Source organism: Chelonoidis abingdonii, chromosome 4 (genome assembly GCF_003597395.2).
Source record: "Chelonoidis abingdonii isolate Lonesome George chromosome 4, CheloAbing_2.0, whole genome shotgun sequence".
Classification (NCBI taxonomy): domain Eukaryota; kingdom Metazoa; phylum Chordata; order Testudines; family Testudinidae; genus Chelonoidis; species Chelonoidis abingdonii.
Genome location: NC_133772.1, coordinates 146,223,524 through 146,240,515, shown reverse-complemented (window position 1 = coordinate 146,240,515; position 16,992 = coordinate 146,223,524). Strand labels below are relative to the sequence as shown.

The following is a 16,992-nucleotide window of genomic DNA, read 5'->3' as shown; positions in this document are numbered from 1 at the left end:
GCAGGCTGGCCTAATTCGGGGCTGGATTGTGCCTTCATGGTCCTCAACAAGGGGTGGTGCACTAATTGCACCACTGCTGGGAGAGTCTTAGGTAGGACTCTAACTCCAACACTGCTCAGAGGCACAATTCCTCCCACGTGTCCCCTTTGCTCCCTGGTGGCAATAATTTGCTGCTGACTGGTACCAATGGTAAATTATCCCTACCTCTGCACACTGGCTCAGGTACACGTCTTTCTGTCTGGGTTTGCTGTCCAAGTACATTAGCCAATGGAAAATGGGATTAAGCCAAAGTCTGCCACCTCAGTCATTGCACAGCTCGTGTTTCTAGGGAGTCCTGAAGTTCTTCCAGCAGTTGTTGAATGTGAATACAAGGCTATGGTTCTGTTTCATCTGCATTGTTATCACACAATGACATACAAGAGAATTTAGCTCTCTAGAACACTAAGGTATTTTATTAGAAGCTTGAACTACCCCAAACAATTTCTGTTCAATTTTGACTCAACTGGAATTAAATTTCCATCTCAAATGGTCTATTTCCTAAGGAGATTAAGGCCTTCAGGAACCACAGTACTTTGTCTGTTAGCAGATATCCTGATATTGGCAGCAAAGAATAACAGCCGTGCGTTGTTTCCGCACATTTTCACCTAGTCTGGAGTTCTGGAGTGGTGTCTGCCAAACCAGCATTGCCTTGGTATCCAATTAAAGTTGTATTTCAAACTTATCTTGTTACTTCATTTGTGAAATTGTTGTGGATTGTTATCCAGCATGCGCTGAGCTGAAGTACTGAAGTCAGTTTTTATTTCAAAATTACCCATGAAATAGCTTCATTAATACATTTCATAGGTAAATGTTAAGAAGGAGCAATCCTTTTTCTCAGCAATGATTGTTTGTTTGCAGGTAGCACAATTAAAAACCTCAATGCAGTCAGTATTACAGCAATGGATAATTTATGACGAAGCCTGTGAAGAAGTTAACCTGATGATAATAAGCTCTCTGTATTGCCTAGAACAATGCAAACCTTCTGTAATATCGCTGGAAGCTTTGAAAGGCCAGGTGAAGACTCTACAGGTAAATCTACCAAAAACAAAGTAAATGTATTAGTGCAAACTTGGGAAAAGATTAATTAAAAGCCCAGTAATTTTCACCTCCAGAAACTGCTTCTTTAGAGCCTCACGATGGAGCTGACCCAAAGACTGGGGGAGTCGGTGGCATTCTTTCTACCTGCAGAGATAATGGGCCCATGGGCTGCTCTACTAGCAGAGTTGCACCAGTTTAACTAAAGGTCTGAATGTAAACCAGTTTAGTTAAACCAATGCCAAAAGCAGTGTAGATGCTCTTATTTCAGTTTAAATCAGGCTTGTTTGGATTTATCTGAAGTTAGGAACTGGTGTAAACTAAATTGAAATAAGGCACTTTCAGGTATCTACCAGATTAATTAAACAAATGCAAGATTGTGTGTAGACAAGGCCTAATTCTTCATTGCCCTACATCTCATGTTGTTGTTCAAACCAGTGCGGACCAAGTGCAAAGTATGACCAAACCAGAATGGTAGTGATTTGTGCTTGCTCTGTGCTCTCTTTACAATGAATAAACAAGGTGCAGGGCAACAGGGAATGAAGCCTCAGGTATTCAGAGGACTATAGTTATTGATATTTAACATTTCTTTATTATTTCCAATCTAAAATAAGAATTTCAAAGTACATCTGCTCTCTGGTTGGACTGGGAACAAGTAACACCAAAGGAAAAATTAATTCCAATTTAGAATAAATAATGAGAATGAAATAAGTGAAACTTCTTAAAAAAGTCAATTGATATTTTTCTATTGATATTTAATTTGATAAACTGGAATTTCAAACTTCTTAAAAAAGTCAATTGATATTTTTCTATTGATATTTAATTTGATAAACTGGCATTTCAAACCAGTTATTTTTCCATATTTGCCAGTCAAAGGCCTAATTCTTCAACACTTTCTTGCTTTGAATAGCACCTATTCACAAGAGGAGTCCCACTGGACCAACACCTGTGTAAAGAGATGCTTCTGAAATTATGTATTACACGATTTGGCCACAATTTATTCTTCAGTTCTTTAATTTGTAGCCGCAAGTATATTATTGTTACATTTTTAATTTCTTTCACAAAACTTGTCTTTGTCATAAATGTTGCTACAGTATCACTACTGTACATCTGCTAGTCTCTAAAGAAAACTACATTTTAGCTCAATGAACTGTGGCTCATTCGTCTCTACATCTAGTTGTTGTGACTCATTTTTCACAGTCTCTTCAAGACAAAGCAGAGAAGAGTGAAGAAAGCTGGGCCAAGCTCCAGGCTTCTGCTGCTAACCTCAAGAAATACTGTTGTTCCTCATTTGCAGAGATTATTGATCATAAATGCAAGGAGGCACATACAAGGTACGCCTGAAAAAAGACATAAAATAGATGTTGGTAATAAAGGCCCTCGATTCTGCAAGGTACTGATCATGTGCGTAGCTTTAGGCATGTGAATGTTTCTATTGACTTCATTGTGAATACTCACACGCTTAAAGTCAGGCATATGCTTAAATATCTTGGTGAACTAGAGCCAGTCGACTTTAACATATTGTTTTATTGTGGGTCTGGGTGGTAGACCAAAAAACAAACAAACAGAAAAAGCAGCAACATAGTAAACACGCAATGCAGTATGGACATTACATATGGCAAGACTCTGATCTCAGATGCCCTGGTGTAAATCCAGAGAAATTCCACTGAGAACTTCAAAAGAGATCAGTGGCTGGTCCGTGCACATCCCCAAGTGTAAGGGCAAAACCTTAATCAATAACCTGTGTTATGTTCTTGTATATTGCAGATGGACTCTGGCAAATGAAGAAGTCACTGATGAGCTACAGACAGCACAAGCTTTGTTATTGCTTTGGGAGTCGTATGATGGGTTATACACTGAGGCAGCATTGAGGTTAGAACAACATGAAGATCAGTGTCATCAGCTCTTGGGAACTCACTTATCTGAAGACAACATGGTGGAAGCCCTGAAGCAGAAGATACAGGATGTGAAGGTACATAAAAGTGCTCTCGCTACCTTATTAATGCAAGACTGGACCTCTTTAAAAATCCTGACAATGAAAACCAGGGCCTGACTTCTCTTTTGTAATCCGTCCTTTTTTAATTTTCTTTAACTTCATTGGCCCAGTCCTCAGGTCAGGCCAAGCACAGGATGCAAAGAAGGGAAGGAGATGGTGACCTGACTTCATCTCTTGCACTCTCCTTTTCTGTGGGCAGCCTGGGACCAGTTTAGCCTCAGCATAAGTTAGAGTAGCGGCAAGGCTTCTCTAAACTATATTGTCTGCAGTGGTCCCCTAGGGAGTACCACCAGGGTGCAGTTTGCTCTGGACATGTCTCCTGTGCCAGAGGTGGAGTGCCAGGAGTAACTGGCATAGAGCCAGCTACTCTTGATTAATCCCCTCCAGTGATCCCCGAATGGAAGAGGAATCCTGGCTGGCATTTAATGCCAGAATTCCATCCCCTTGCAGTGGCAATACTCTATGAAGGTAACATAGGGAACCTGAGAATCTGGCTATTTTGTAGCAATCATTGAACAAAAATGATTGACCTTTATTATATATTTTGACCTTTATAAACAACTGAAGTGCTTACAGTCTGAATGATGCCAAAGACAGGGTCAATACGCCCCAAAGCATATTTTACCTTTCAGGGAAGTCTGTCCTTTCATAGTTAATCTTTACTCGTTGCCCACTGAAATATAGTTTTCAGTGGAATAAAAGCCCAGGGATTTTCACGTTTAGAATTAAGTGAACGTGGCAGAGGATTACACATTCCAAGAGGATATTCTGTAAATCTCTCTCCAGATAAAAGGAACTACAAGCAGTAGGTTGTAGAAGTACCAGCTGCTCCCTTCATTGTTCATAACATTTAGAACTGAAACTTATAGTATTGTTGCTGGAGGGGGGAAAAAAGCTCTCAATCAATCAAAATGGTTCCAAAATGCTGGCAGAGGTGTTCAGCGTAGCGGTTAGCAGGATATTATTATCACTGTATAAAGCCATTCTAGAGAGGATTTATATTCTCTCTAATTTATTTCTCTAGTCTCCCTCATAACATTAGTATCCAAGTGCCTGAAATTATTACTGGGCAATGTTATCCCACTGAACTTTGAATCCAGATACTAAGTCTGGGAATTTTTAAAGGAGCTGAAGAGAGCTCATCGGGAGCTGGATGCCTCACTTTAAAAAATCAGCCTAAATCTCTGGGTAACTGGGAGGCAGACCTTCAGTAACATCAACGGTTTTGTCCTTCCCATCACTGCTAATAGACTTATCAGATTCCACCCTGGAGTAAGTGCTTGTCACACCCATTAAAGTCAATGAAAGATTCTCTCAGTCTATGGCTGAATTTGGCTTCCAATGCAGATCAACAGAAGAAGCTTAGTTATAGCAATAAAAGAGACACAGCAACGCAGATCTGATTTATTCTTTTGATCTTTCACTTTAGATACTGCAACAAGGCCTTCAAACCATAAAGGGAAGCTTTCTCCAGGTTTCTGAGTTGACAGACCAGATAGCCCAACAGGTTAATGCAGCTACACAAGCAGTTCTTTCAGAGAAGTTGCATCCTCTCAAAAGGATAGCTTATTTGGAAAAGATGTTGCAGATGAAATCAGATGAATTTGAGGTACTTCTTATATAGTAAATTTGCTCTCAATACAGTTTTATTTTTCAACAAAATCATATAGTTCCTGAACTGAAGTTCAGTTTGAATTAGAACTCGGTGAAATCTGAATGATAGCATCAGCTGAGCTATGAAAGAGAAATAAAGTCCTGGGGGAACAGGTGGGTTACACTTTTATCGTGAGCCTGCTATGCTGTGTTCACCCAGTTTCAATTGTTTTCCCCTTCCACACACACCCTGCTCTGTCACACACTTGTAAGCAGGCCTGTTAATTTGTAATATGGATGGATGTCTCCATGCATCATCCCACTCCAATGCTTGGAAACACAGGTTGTTTCCTGGAGATGATGTCTCTGATTCTTGATATCATGTGTAAGCTTTACCTGTAGAGTAATATAATTTTATTTCATTTCTAGTTGTGTAGTCATTTTCTCTTGTGTAATTTTGTGGTCTTACCACAAGCGATTTCCTTTGTCATTCTTGTCATTCATTCCTTACACAAGTGTAATTTGAGAGCTCTCAGGCAGAGGGTGACACCAGACCCCTTCCTGGCACAGGTCCCTCAACCCTGGAAATGGGGAGGGAAGAGAAAACTGTGGGATCCCAAACCCAGTCCTGCATTTCTTCCCCTCAGGTGGAGCCAACTGGGAGCTACTAGAGCCCAAGTAATGCCCACAGCCCTATCTATAACAGCAAATGGGACCAAACTCTCCATGTGGCTGATAAAGGAGCAGAACCATTTTCATGAATTTCCTGCCATCTGAGTAGCTGTGCTGTGGCTCCGTAATTTCATCCTAAATCATCAAGTCCTTGGTAGCAGGTCTCTGCACAGCATGTCTGCCCTTTTCTCCTAGATCCATGTGGATCTCCCACAATTCACAGGATATGGAGGCTCAGCTCCTTGCCACATGTCTGTATGTTGGGTTAAATCCTACTTCTCCTCAATTGAAAAATTGGGAGGAAACTGTATGTTGAAACTTGCAGAGTTTACCACCTTCTATAAGTATGATGCAGAGCTGATAAACAAGCCCAGGTTTCCCAAGTTAAAAAAAAAAAAAAAAAAAAAAAGGCCACTACAGGGCTTTAACCACAACACCATCTCTCCTCCCCAGTGAGTTATTTCTCACCGTGACAGCGGACAGTTGTGTATCTCTATGTAATGAAGCATTTTCTTCATTTTCATTTCACTTTCCTTGTTTTCTCATAGTCAAAAAAACATATTGTGCTGTGGAAAAACAGCCATTAATTTCTAGAACTGTGCAGCCAATAACAAGAAATCAAGGCTAAATATTTACTCTAAAAATGCAAGGACATATTCCAATGATAAAATCTAGAAAAAGAATATAAATAAGCATGGTTTAAATATAGACATAAATATTAACTACAAATACACCAGTTACTCTAATCTAGCAGCTGTTTGTTTTCCCAAGGATGCTGTGTATTATTCTCTTGCTCATATTGAATATATGTATTAAAGCTGATTATAATAAAAATAATCTCTCATCCTAGTTCAACCTTTTACAACTGATGGATTTCAATAATTGTCTGGGCACAGTGGAAGCTCGAATTAAGACACCTATAGAAGTTTTGGATAAGTTGTATCTACAGAGAAAAGAAGATGACTCAGAATTACTCATGGTACATCCAGCTCTTATGACTATAAAGAAATAAATTATGCATATGTAAGAGAGTCTGTAGGATACTTATTCATGTAGCACCATAGGTACTTCCTGTAGCTTAATTATCATAAATGTTACATGCACAAAAATGATGTTAAAAGAACATTATTAAGGTGGCAAAGTCAAGCACTCAAAAGTTAGGAAATGCCAGAAATGCCTATGAAACTTGAATTTGGCCCCGACCTGCATATCCATTATGATACAGTCTTGAATTTCCTGATCATGTACTATTTTATTTCCACAAGGCCCCTAACTCATTTAGTGGAAAACTCTGTGGCAGAAGCAGGGATAGAATCCAGTTGTCTATTCAGCTGCCTTAACAATGAGAACCGCCTTTCTCTTCCTGCAGTCCCCTGCCTCATTCACTACACACCTCCGATTTCTGCAGCAAAAAGCAGGAGTCCTACAGACAACAATTTCCTTTACGAAATTAGCCTGATGGATACCCAGAGCAGGTCCATCCTGTGCAGGGAATGAGGTGGGGGTCATCTTGAAAAAAATAGTAATTTAAGTCTTTATCATAGAATATCAGCATTGGAAGGGACCTCAGGAAGTCATCTAGTCCAACCCCCTGCTCAGAGCAGGACCAATCCCCAACTAGATCATCCCAGCCAGAGCTTCATCAAGCCTGACCTTAAAAATCTCTAAGGAAGGAGATTCCACCACCTCCCTAGATAACCTATTCCAGTGCTTCACCACCCTCCTAGTGAAAAAGTTTTTTCTATTATCCAACCTAAACCTCCCTCACTGCAACTTAAGACTGTTACTCCTTGTTCTGTCGTCAGGTACCACTGAGAATAGTCTAGATCCATCCCCTTTGGAACCTCCTTTCACGTAGTTGAAAGCAGCTGTCAAATCCCCCCTCATTCTTCTCTTCTGCATGATTCACATCCAGTTCCTCAGCCTCTCTCTAGTCATGTGCTTCAGCTCCCTATCATTTTTGTTGCTCTCCGCTGGACTCTTTCCAATTTCCGCTCCTTCTTGTAGTGTGGAGCCCAACTGGACACAGTACTACAGATTCCTTCACATTCACCATGCTGAATAGGGGAATGATCACATCCCTCAATCTGCGGGCAATGCCCCTACTTATACAGCCCAATGCCATTAGCCTTCTTGGCAACAGGGCACACTGACTCCTATCCAGCTCTTCCACTGTATCTTTAGGTCCTTTTCTGCCGAACTGCTGACTGCCACTCAGTCCCTTGTCTGTAGCAGTGCGTAGAAATTCTTCCATCCTAAGTGCAGGACTCTGCACTTGTTCTTGTGAAACTCATCAGATTTAGGGCCGGCTCTAGGTTTTTGCTGCCCAAGCAAGAAGAAACCTCCTAGACGCAATGCTGAAGCAAAACCCAACCCAGAATGGCCCCCTAGAATTCTGCCACCAAACACTTGCTCGGTTGCTGGGCCTATAGTCTCTCTGATTAGCTTCTTTTGGCCCATTCTCTAATTTGTCTAGGTCCCTTCGTATCCTGTCCCTATCCTCAACCCGTATCTACCACTCCTCCAGTTTAGTGTCATCTGCAATTGCTGAGGGTGCTGTCCACCACATCCTCCGGATCATTAATGAGATGTTGAACAACCACCAGGACTGATCCTTTGGGGCACTCTGCTTTATACCGATGGGCCAACTAGACTTGGAGTTGCCAGCAAGTACTGAGGCCCATATCAAAATCTTTCGTAAAGTCAAGAATAACATGTCCACTGCTTTCCTCTCATCCACAGGGCCAGTTTCTCCTCATAGAAGGCAATTGGTTAGTCAGCATGAACTTGCCTCGGGAATCCATGTGACTGTACTGATCACTTTCCTCTCCTCTAAGTGTCATCAGGACCTGCTCCATGACTGAGGACCTGCTCCATGATTTTTCCAGGGACTAGAGGAGGTGACTGGCCTGTAGTTCCTGGTCCTCCCTCCTTCTTAAAGAGTGCACTACGTTGCCATTTTCCAGTCATCCAGGTTCTCCCCGATCGCCAATGGTTTTCAAAAGTTTATAGCATGGCTCTCTGCAGCACATCCGCAACTCTTTTGCACCCTTGGATGCGCGCATCCAGCCCCCCTGATTTGTGCTTATCCAGCTTTTTTAAATAGTTCTGAACCACTTCCTTCTCCACAGCGAGCTGGTCACCCTCCCCTACTGTGCTGCCAGTGCAGCCGTCTTGGGAGGTTCATGAGACAGAGGCAAAAAATCATTAGTACCTTAGCTCTTTCCAATCCTCTGTCACTGGTATGTTCTCCCATTCATATAGGGTCCACACTTCCCTTGGCTTTCTTTTTGTTGCTCATCATACCTGAAGACACCCTTCTTGTTTTCTTAACTCTTTTGCTAGCTGCAACTCCAAGTAAGATTTGGCCTTCCGATTTCTCAGTATGCCCGGCAATGTTTTTTACTCCTTCTGGTCATTTGTCCATCTTCCACTTCTTGTAAGCTTCTTTTTTGTGTTTAGATCAGCAGGATTTCGTTAGCCAAGCTGTCACTGCCATATTTACTATTCTTTCTATACATCGGGATGGTTTGTTCCTGCAACCTCAATAAGGATTCTTTAAAATACAGCCTGCTGTCCTGGATTCCTTTCCCCCTCATGTTATTCTCCCAGGGGATCCTGCCCATCAGTTCCCTGAGGGAGTCAAAGTTTGCTTTTCTGAAGTCCAGGGTCCATATTTTGCTGCTCTCCTTTCTTGCTTGTGTCAGGATCCTGAACTCAACCATCTCATGATCACTGCCTTCCAGGTTCCCGTCCACTTTTGCTTCCCCTACTAATTCTTCCTTGTTTGTGAGCACCAGATCAAGAAGAGCTCTGCCCGTAGTTGGTTCCTCCAACACTTGCACCAGGAAATTGCCCCCTACACTTTCCAAAAATTTCCTGGATTGCCTGTGCACTGCTGTATTGCTTTCCCAGCAGATATCGGGGTGATTGATGTCCTCCATGAGAACCAGGGCCTGTGATCTAGTAACTTCTGTTAGTTGCCGGAAGAAAGCCTTGTCCACTTCATCCCCCTGGTCTGGTGGTCTATAGCAGACTCCCACCATGACATCATCTTTGTTGCTCACACTTCTAAACTTAATCCAGAGACTCTCAGGTTTTTCTGCAGTTTCATACTGGAGCTTTGAGTAGTCACACTGCTCTCTTGCATACAATGCAACTCCTCCACCTTTCCTGCCCTGCCTGTCCTTCCTGAACAATTTATATCCATCCATGACCGTACTCCAGTCTGTGATTTATCCCACCAGGTCTCTGTTATTCCAGTCACATCATAATTCCTTGGCTGTGCCAGGACTTCCAGTTCTCCCTGCTTGTTTCCCAAGCTTCTTGTATTTATGTATAGGCACTTAAGATAACTCCCTGATCTCCTGCTTTCTCAGTATGAGGCAGGAGTCCTCCTCTCTTTCGCTCTCCTGCTCGTGCACAAGGCGGCTAAATTAAGATTGCACAGGCAATATCAATTCTTTGATTTCCTAACTTTTGAGTGGTTGACTTTGCCACCTTAATAATGTTCTTAATAATGTTAACATAGTATGTTTGTGTGTAATTTCCTAGGTTTTTTAAAAACCAAACTGAAAAACCAGAAATCCCATCATATGTCATCTCTCTTCACAAGCACTGGAAATGAATAAAGTACAGTAACCGCCTGGGTAGTTTTAATTGCTAGCAGAAGATGGTTCTTCATCATTAAAAAAATTCTAAGGAAATCAGAAATGCAGTGGAATACTTTATCTGAAGAGCATTTCATCAGAATAACTGAATCCTCAGAGCAACATAAAACATACTGAGTTACTTTTAAAAAGGAACCAAAACATGGATTGCAGGCAGAATTGTAAAAGAGAAAAGGGAAACCTGCTGGATCTGGGGTTGGTGTAATTCCCCCTCCTCAAACTTTGGTATGAAGTTTAAGCCCTGCCACTTACGGATACTACAAAATACGCTATGCATAACCCTTTACTGCTTCCATGAATGAGGATTCAGAAGGTGTGTCTGACTTTTCCCCCAAGAATAGTGCAAAGGAAACTGAAAGTGAAAACTCTCTTGTTTTCAGTGCTCTCTACTGGAGGGATGACATAGCCCAATATGAACTAACTATGCTTCCTGAAATTCACCTTTTTCATCCACCACTCTTTTAACTTGAACATAAGGCATTGTTTACATTATGTTGTCAAACATCACAGAAAAGACTTATATTTTCTAGACATGGGAAAAAGGTGATATTTTGTTCCATCATTTGCAGAGCCACACGTTGGAGCTTACTGCAATGTCTCCTGGCATTGAGAATCTGAATGAAGTGAGCTTTAGGCTACCACTCAGTGATTTCACTGTGAAGAAACTACAGAACCTGAATCGACAGTGGGCTCAGAAGACAGCAACAGCCTTGGAGCATTGCAGGTCAAAAAAGCACAATAATTCCCCCAGCTGTTTCAGTGTGCATGAGGACAATTAAAAGCAGATTATAATATTTCCCACAAGCTGGTTCCCAGATTTCCAAGAGGCTTGTCAAAAATAATTCCTCTATTTGAAACTAACTTAAAAACACTCCACCGATTTTGTTTGTTTATTTTGTTTTTTAATATTTTAAGTTGTTTGGAGCACAAAGGCACATGTGTTGGCATGTGTTTTGTGTAGAGACTAGCACAATGGGACCTCATCCTGATTAGGGCCCATGATGCTACCAATCTGCCCCCTTTGTTAGAGCATAAACAATCATAACTGGAAAATATACAACAATAGACTGGTTCCTGTATTATTTCTCTTAACAGTGAATTTGAGAGAATTCAATCGGATGAAAAGAAATTTCTTCAGAAATGTGAAAACTGGATACAATTTCTAGAAAAGATGAAAGAGGGTTTAAAAGTGAATATTGCTGGCAGATTTGAAAAGCTTCAGGAACAACAGAGAATATATGAGGTAATAATGCTGAAGATTTAATCTGGGTTTTAAAAAAAATCTTGAAAACCATATCTTTGCAAAGAGATACTGTGGGTGGTATTATAGAACAGCAGCAGTCTGTGCAATATATAAATGGAATCCACTCAAAGTGTCAATAATACATTACACCTTGGGAACATTACATTGGAGCAAAGCTGAGAGGATGCTTCTTGTCCCAGCTGAAATAAATCACAATATCTGTATCTGCAAATACTAAATACCATGCATTGCAAGTTAGACACACAGAGACAGGATGTCACCCAGACTTTTTTATAATTAGTAGTTGTGCATCTAATTCCACAAACATTATACTAAACATTTACTGCTTTGTGTAAAACTTGTACTCCTCAGGGCATGTGGGCCATATTCTGTTTCTTATTCACGAAATATGGAGCTGTTCAAAAATAGCTATTCCAGAATAATTCTATGTGTAAAGTTTGTTTTTAAATGCCCATCAGTTACTGAATTAATATTGTTCTTATTTTTGCAATGTTTGCAGATGCTGCAAGCAGAGATTTCTGTAAATCAGCAGATTTTTAATTCTATCATATCAAAAGCGTTACTTTTGCTGGAAACAGGAGAAGCAGAAAAAAGGTAAAAAAAAAAAAATAGATTTTTTTCCCCTTAGTTCTTACCAGGGACATGCACAAGTGGGGGAGGGGCAATAGTTGGCCAGGGCACAGAACTCCTCCAGCCCTGCCACAGCCCCAGGACCAGAGGAGCTCTGTAACCTCGCCACAGCCAAGTATTTGTGGATACATTAATTCAGATAGCTCCATGGTGCATAGATTTTCATTGAAATGGTGAGTGTATGGCCATTTATTTCTATGCCTATGATTAAGTCTGCGGCTCTGTCACGGAAGTCATGGATTCTGTGGCCTCCATGACTTCTGCGGCGACCGGTGCTGGCTCAGGGACTGGCAGAGTCAGGCAGTCCCTGGGCCAGCAGCAGCAGTTTGGGTGTGTGGGACAGGGCTCAGGGCTAGGGGCAGGGGGTTGGGGTGCGGGGCAGCGCTTACCTCAGGATGGGGGACTCCCTGGCTCCCACTGGCATGTCCCTGCAGCACCTAGGTGGAGCGGCAAGGGGGCTGTGCCTGCGCCTGCAGGTGCCACCCCCACAGCTCCCATTGGCTGCGATTCCTGGCCAATGGGACCTGTGGAGCCAGCACTTGTGGCGGGAGCAACGTGCAGAGCCCCCGTGGCCTCCCCTCTTCCTAGGAGATGCAGAGACACGTGGAGCCAGGTAGGGAGCATGCTAACCATCCTCTCCAGTGTCCCAGGCTGTGTGCTGCTGCCTGGCCTCCCCTCCCAGCACCAGCGGGGTCCTGGGCCATGCGCCTCCACCTGGCTCCCCCTCCCAGTACCAGTAAGGGTCCTGGGCCACCACCTCCCCTGGACTGCCCCCCCACCAAGTACCCGTGGTCCCCTGCCCAAGTTTTAGTTAGGGTATATAGTAAAAGTCATGAACAGGTCACGGGCCATGAATGTTTGTTTACTGCCCGTGACCGGTCCATGATTTTTACTAAAAATACCCATGACTTAAACGTAGCCTTACCTATGATGTATGTTCATGTGTTGATATGGTTTAATGTGCATAATATGTGTGTGTTTAATGGGCCCCTCCAAAAGCAGTCAAATTTAAATTCCTGCATATATTCCTGGGTCTTACATAGAGTAGTATTGGTGATTCAAGAGGTGACATGCTTCCCTCTGTCTCAGTCTGGAACACCCTCAACTGTCCCTTAAAAGAGGCTTTTTCAACCCAAGTCAAAACCATGTGTGTTCATTAGAGCCTGTGGTACATCTTGCAAAAATAGAGGTGTGACCACCGGTGTCCTGGCCAAGTTCCCCTTTGGGTAATAACTACATTCTTCCTACCAAAAAACCAAAAATCCTCTTGTAGTTTCTCCTGGGATAAGATATCCTTCACTTACTGCCCTAACTGTTCTGCACTGTTGAAGAGTTGCTGTGTTTACAGCTGAGGTGTGGCTATCCTCTGGTGGTAGGTAGAATGATTGATTTAGTTGGGGATTGGTCCTGCTTTGAACAGGGGGTTGGACTAGATAACCTCCTGAGGTCTCTTCCAACCCTGATTGTCTATGATTCTATGATGAGTCTATGGTTGCCGTATGTAAAGGACTCAATCCTCTTTTCCTCCATGAGTACTCATGCCACAACAGGGTGAGAGAGCACTCAAGAAGGGCACCTAGCAATGGAGCCTGCTGATTCTCCATTCACAATAGGACATGGTGTTCTGGCTAATTTTTGTAAACCCAACACGAACCTAATTTGGGTAATGGAGAGATGAGTTGTTTGTTGGCCAGTGTATGAACTCATGGAACATCTCTAAGAATCACTTATACATACTCCATAGCAGCAGTAACATTGCAAGTGATTTACCTTTCCCCTTCCTCTTTTTTCTCTAAGGCGTCATCTGAACTATTCAGAAAGTATGTTAGCTGAACCCATTTTTACTGGCATGGGCTGAAAACACTTCAGCTTGTTAATGTGGAGCAGGCAAAAGCATATTATATTGCATGGTAGAAACTAAAAACTGGGTTGAAGGGGTTCAGCACTACACAGATTTTTTTTGTAATGCAGACGGGCTCTAATGCTGCACCTGCACTAGAGTATAATGGTGACAGGAGGCTGTTCTAGCATTGCTCAAGTACAGCTCTATTTTGCAGTGCAGTTGCTGCCGGTATTGACTTCCATCCACTTCAAGAATGCATTTGGAACAACTTGTTTCTGGGTCTAGCTGTACCATATGCTGTTGTGCCATAGCAGGAGAAACTCTCGTGTTTGTTCTTGTATCATTTTATAGTTTTCTGCCACACAGAAGTTTTGATGCACAGAGGCGGCTTGTGCTTATGGTGCTCTATTTTGTGTTTTAATGTGCTTTTAAGGGGAAGATGACATTCTGTATTAACACTGCAATCTGTGTCCTCTTCAGAACTGAGTTTATTTCCAAACTCACATTGCTGAAGGAACAGTGGCAGAGTGTTATCCGGATGGTTCAGCAGAGGAAGAAAGATATCGATGGACTTGTGAAGCAGTGGCAGCACTTCAGGGTTTCTCAACAGAATCTCACAAATTTTCTTACTTGTACAAATAACTTCATAGCTGCTGTGAAGAGCCAGGACAGCTACAGCCTTTACCATCTTAGGAATCTAATTCATGATTTCAAGGTCATATTTTTATTTCTTATAAATAAATAGATGATCAGTGATTTTTCAGATTGAAATGACATGTATCCAGAAAAATTAAAGGACTTCAAAGGCATTCACTTTTTGCACAAAACAAATTGCTGATTTCTTTTCTTAAAGGGACAGTTTCATTAAAACTTGTCTTGATTTATGCATTGTGGAAACCCACAATAAACTCCTAAATAAAATTATGATCTGGGAGCAGATGAAGTTTTTAGTGAATCTGTCCTGATTGAAAAGATTCAAAGAACCTCAACAAGTTCTCACTAAAGCACATGGATTATCCTGCCCATAATATTGCAGAAAGTCAGCCCTGTTTCCTTTTGCTTGTCTTCATTTGAGTGACCTCTGTGAATAAATTTTCAAAATTCCCAATAGTTCATGAGTATTTACTATAATTGGGAGGTTTTATGTTAATGGGAATGTTGAACTGAACATTAACAATTTAAGTTACCAGAGCTGTTTGTTTTTCAATTTAAATGTGACCCTATTCAAAAAAAGTAACTTTAGGTTGAATTATGAACCAAAACCAGAATCTCTTGCTTGGTTAATAGGGCAACACTGTCACAAATTTCTGGATAGATAAGCTCTTAAAGCTAATAGTTTAAAGTGTAATAGGAATCTGAGTTTAAAGTTGAACAATGTCTGATTTGAAGCCAGATATATATTTGGTAGAGGACTGAATAATTTTTTGCTTTGGAGAGAAATATGCTGTGACAGAATATTTTAAACAATAATATGTCCTATTAGATTAGCCGAGCTGTTTTTAATTCATTAGAACCTGATTCTGCCAACCTTCCTCATGTCCAGTAGTACCTTACTATGGGAGACAAGCCCATAATAGTAAGGGCACTTGCTAGTGTAAACATGGCTTTGTTCACTTTATTGCACAGAATTGTGGTTTACACTTGTCCTTTTTAAAAATAAGAGGTGAGAAAACTTCAGTGTAGACAAGGCCACAACAGTTAGTTATGGAATAACCATCAGATAGAGGAAGTTTCTTCCTAACTTCTGTCATTTAGTCTCTGGTTTATGACTTGAAGTATGAAAGCTTATATTCCTTACTAAAAATATATCTCATGTAGTGTAACTGTAGATCTTCTTATCAACATAAATATCTAAAGGTTTCCTGAGTGGCTCTAAACTTTTGACCTCAGTGATACTTTGATGCAATGAGTTCTATAGATTGATTATGTAATGTGTAAAAAATACTTTCCTTTTATTAGTTTTAAATGTGTTGCCTTTCAGTTGAATTCAATATTCCTTTATATTATGACAATCTGAATAGGAGTACCTAACTGGCCTGTGTATAAAGCAATCAAAAAATTTGGTTTTGATTATTACAATACTCTTTCTACACAGACACAATCCATTAACATTAGGACCTAGGAATATTATAAATTTTAAGACTTTCAGTGCCCTGCTCCTTTGTTGCTAGCCTCATTTGTTTCATGTTTATTTTCTCCTGTTGTTAAAGGTGACCTTCGGGGGACCTTAAAAATTATGCTAGTGCCTGTTTTTGCTTCTTTATGATGCATAAGGAAGGCCAAAAAGTCTGGCTTTTATGGATGTTTTTCTGCTTAGTTCTTTACCTTAAAAATAACAGGAATGTTAACTTTCATCTTCCCTATTTTTGATGAAGATATTGTTAGGGTTCACAGAGGAGGGATGTTTTTAGCTTACTTTACTGAAATGAGGTGTTCAGTCATTAACAAAGACATTGTTTCTCCAATATGTTTGCTTAGTCATTGAAGTTAAAGAGTTGTTAACAAATGCAACATTTTATTAAACACTTGACTTTTTAACTATATGACTAAAAATCCCATCTCTCTCAATCGCTCCACTTCCTTGGTGTAATCATTTAACTCATTATAAAATCAGCATAGCGTCTTATAGACTCAAAACAAGCAGGAAAAATGCAGAGTTGAGGGGGGTTTTTTGTTTGTTTGTTTTTGTTTTTACACATAACAAAAAGTTAAATAAAAACAAAGAACAAGCCCATTTTTTTCACCCTTTTAAAAAGTGAAATGCCAAGCAGGTTTGTAAAGCTCTCTAATCCTGGGGCTGAGATTTAGAATGTTGTGGTTGGTTTTTTAGAACAAGGAAATACTTCTTCAGAGATGGCAAACCACATACTCCCTCACTGTAGATACTGGGGAGAAGTTATGTAAAGACTCAGACCTGGAGACCAGTGCTGTAATACAAGAGGAACTCAGCCAGTTACAGGAGAATTGGAATGATGCCCAGCTTCAAGTGGAGACGATCGTGAAACAGCTCCTCGGCACTGTGCAGGTACTCGACAGGTGTTCTCTGGGGAGGAGGACACCTTGAGATGCCTGCACACTCCTGTTCCCACGTGGAGGCGTTCCAGGGCAGCTTGACCAGTCCTAGGGACAAGCCAGCTAGCGGTGTGGAGAGGCTCAATGCAGCAAGTGCCCAAGGAGCCCCAGAAAGAGTAGCAGCTTCCCAGCTCTTTGTTTTCCCTTCTGCGGATCCTAATATGCAGGCCCTGCAAAG

The 16,992-nt window shown here is 41.3% G+C and overlaps 1 protein-coding gene across 1 annotated transcript in view; it reads left to right on the top strand.

The window, feature by feature from the left end:
* SYNE2 (spectrin repeat containing nuclear envelope protein 2) overlaps nt 1-16,992 on the top strand; it is a 280,671-nt gene that overhangs the window by 216,594 nt on the left and 47,085 nt on the right. Inside the window, exons 86-95 of the mRNA XM_075065745.1 lie at nt 898-1,068; nt 2,275-2,408; nt 2,842-3,046; nt 4,500-4,679; nt 6,186-6,314; nt 10,575-10,729; nt 11,101-11,248; nt 11,769-11,863; nt 14,223-14,457; nt 16,573-16,767. Coding sequence (XP_074921846.1) covers nt 898-1,068; nt 2,275-2,408; nt 2,842-3,046; nt 4,500-4,679; nt 6,186-6,314; nt 10,575-10,729; nt 11,101-11,248; nt 11,769-11,863; nt 14,223-14,457; nt 16,573-16,767 — 1,647 coding nt within the window. The remainder of the gene's footprint in view (nt 1-897; nt 1,069-2,274; nt 2,409-2,841; nt 3,047-4,499; nt 4,680-6,185; nt 6,315-10,574; nt 10,730-11,100; nt 11,249-11,768; nt 11,864-14,222; nt 14,458-16,572; nt 16,768-16,992) is intronic.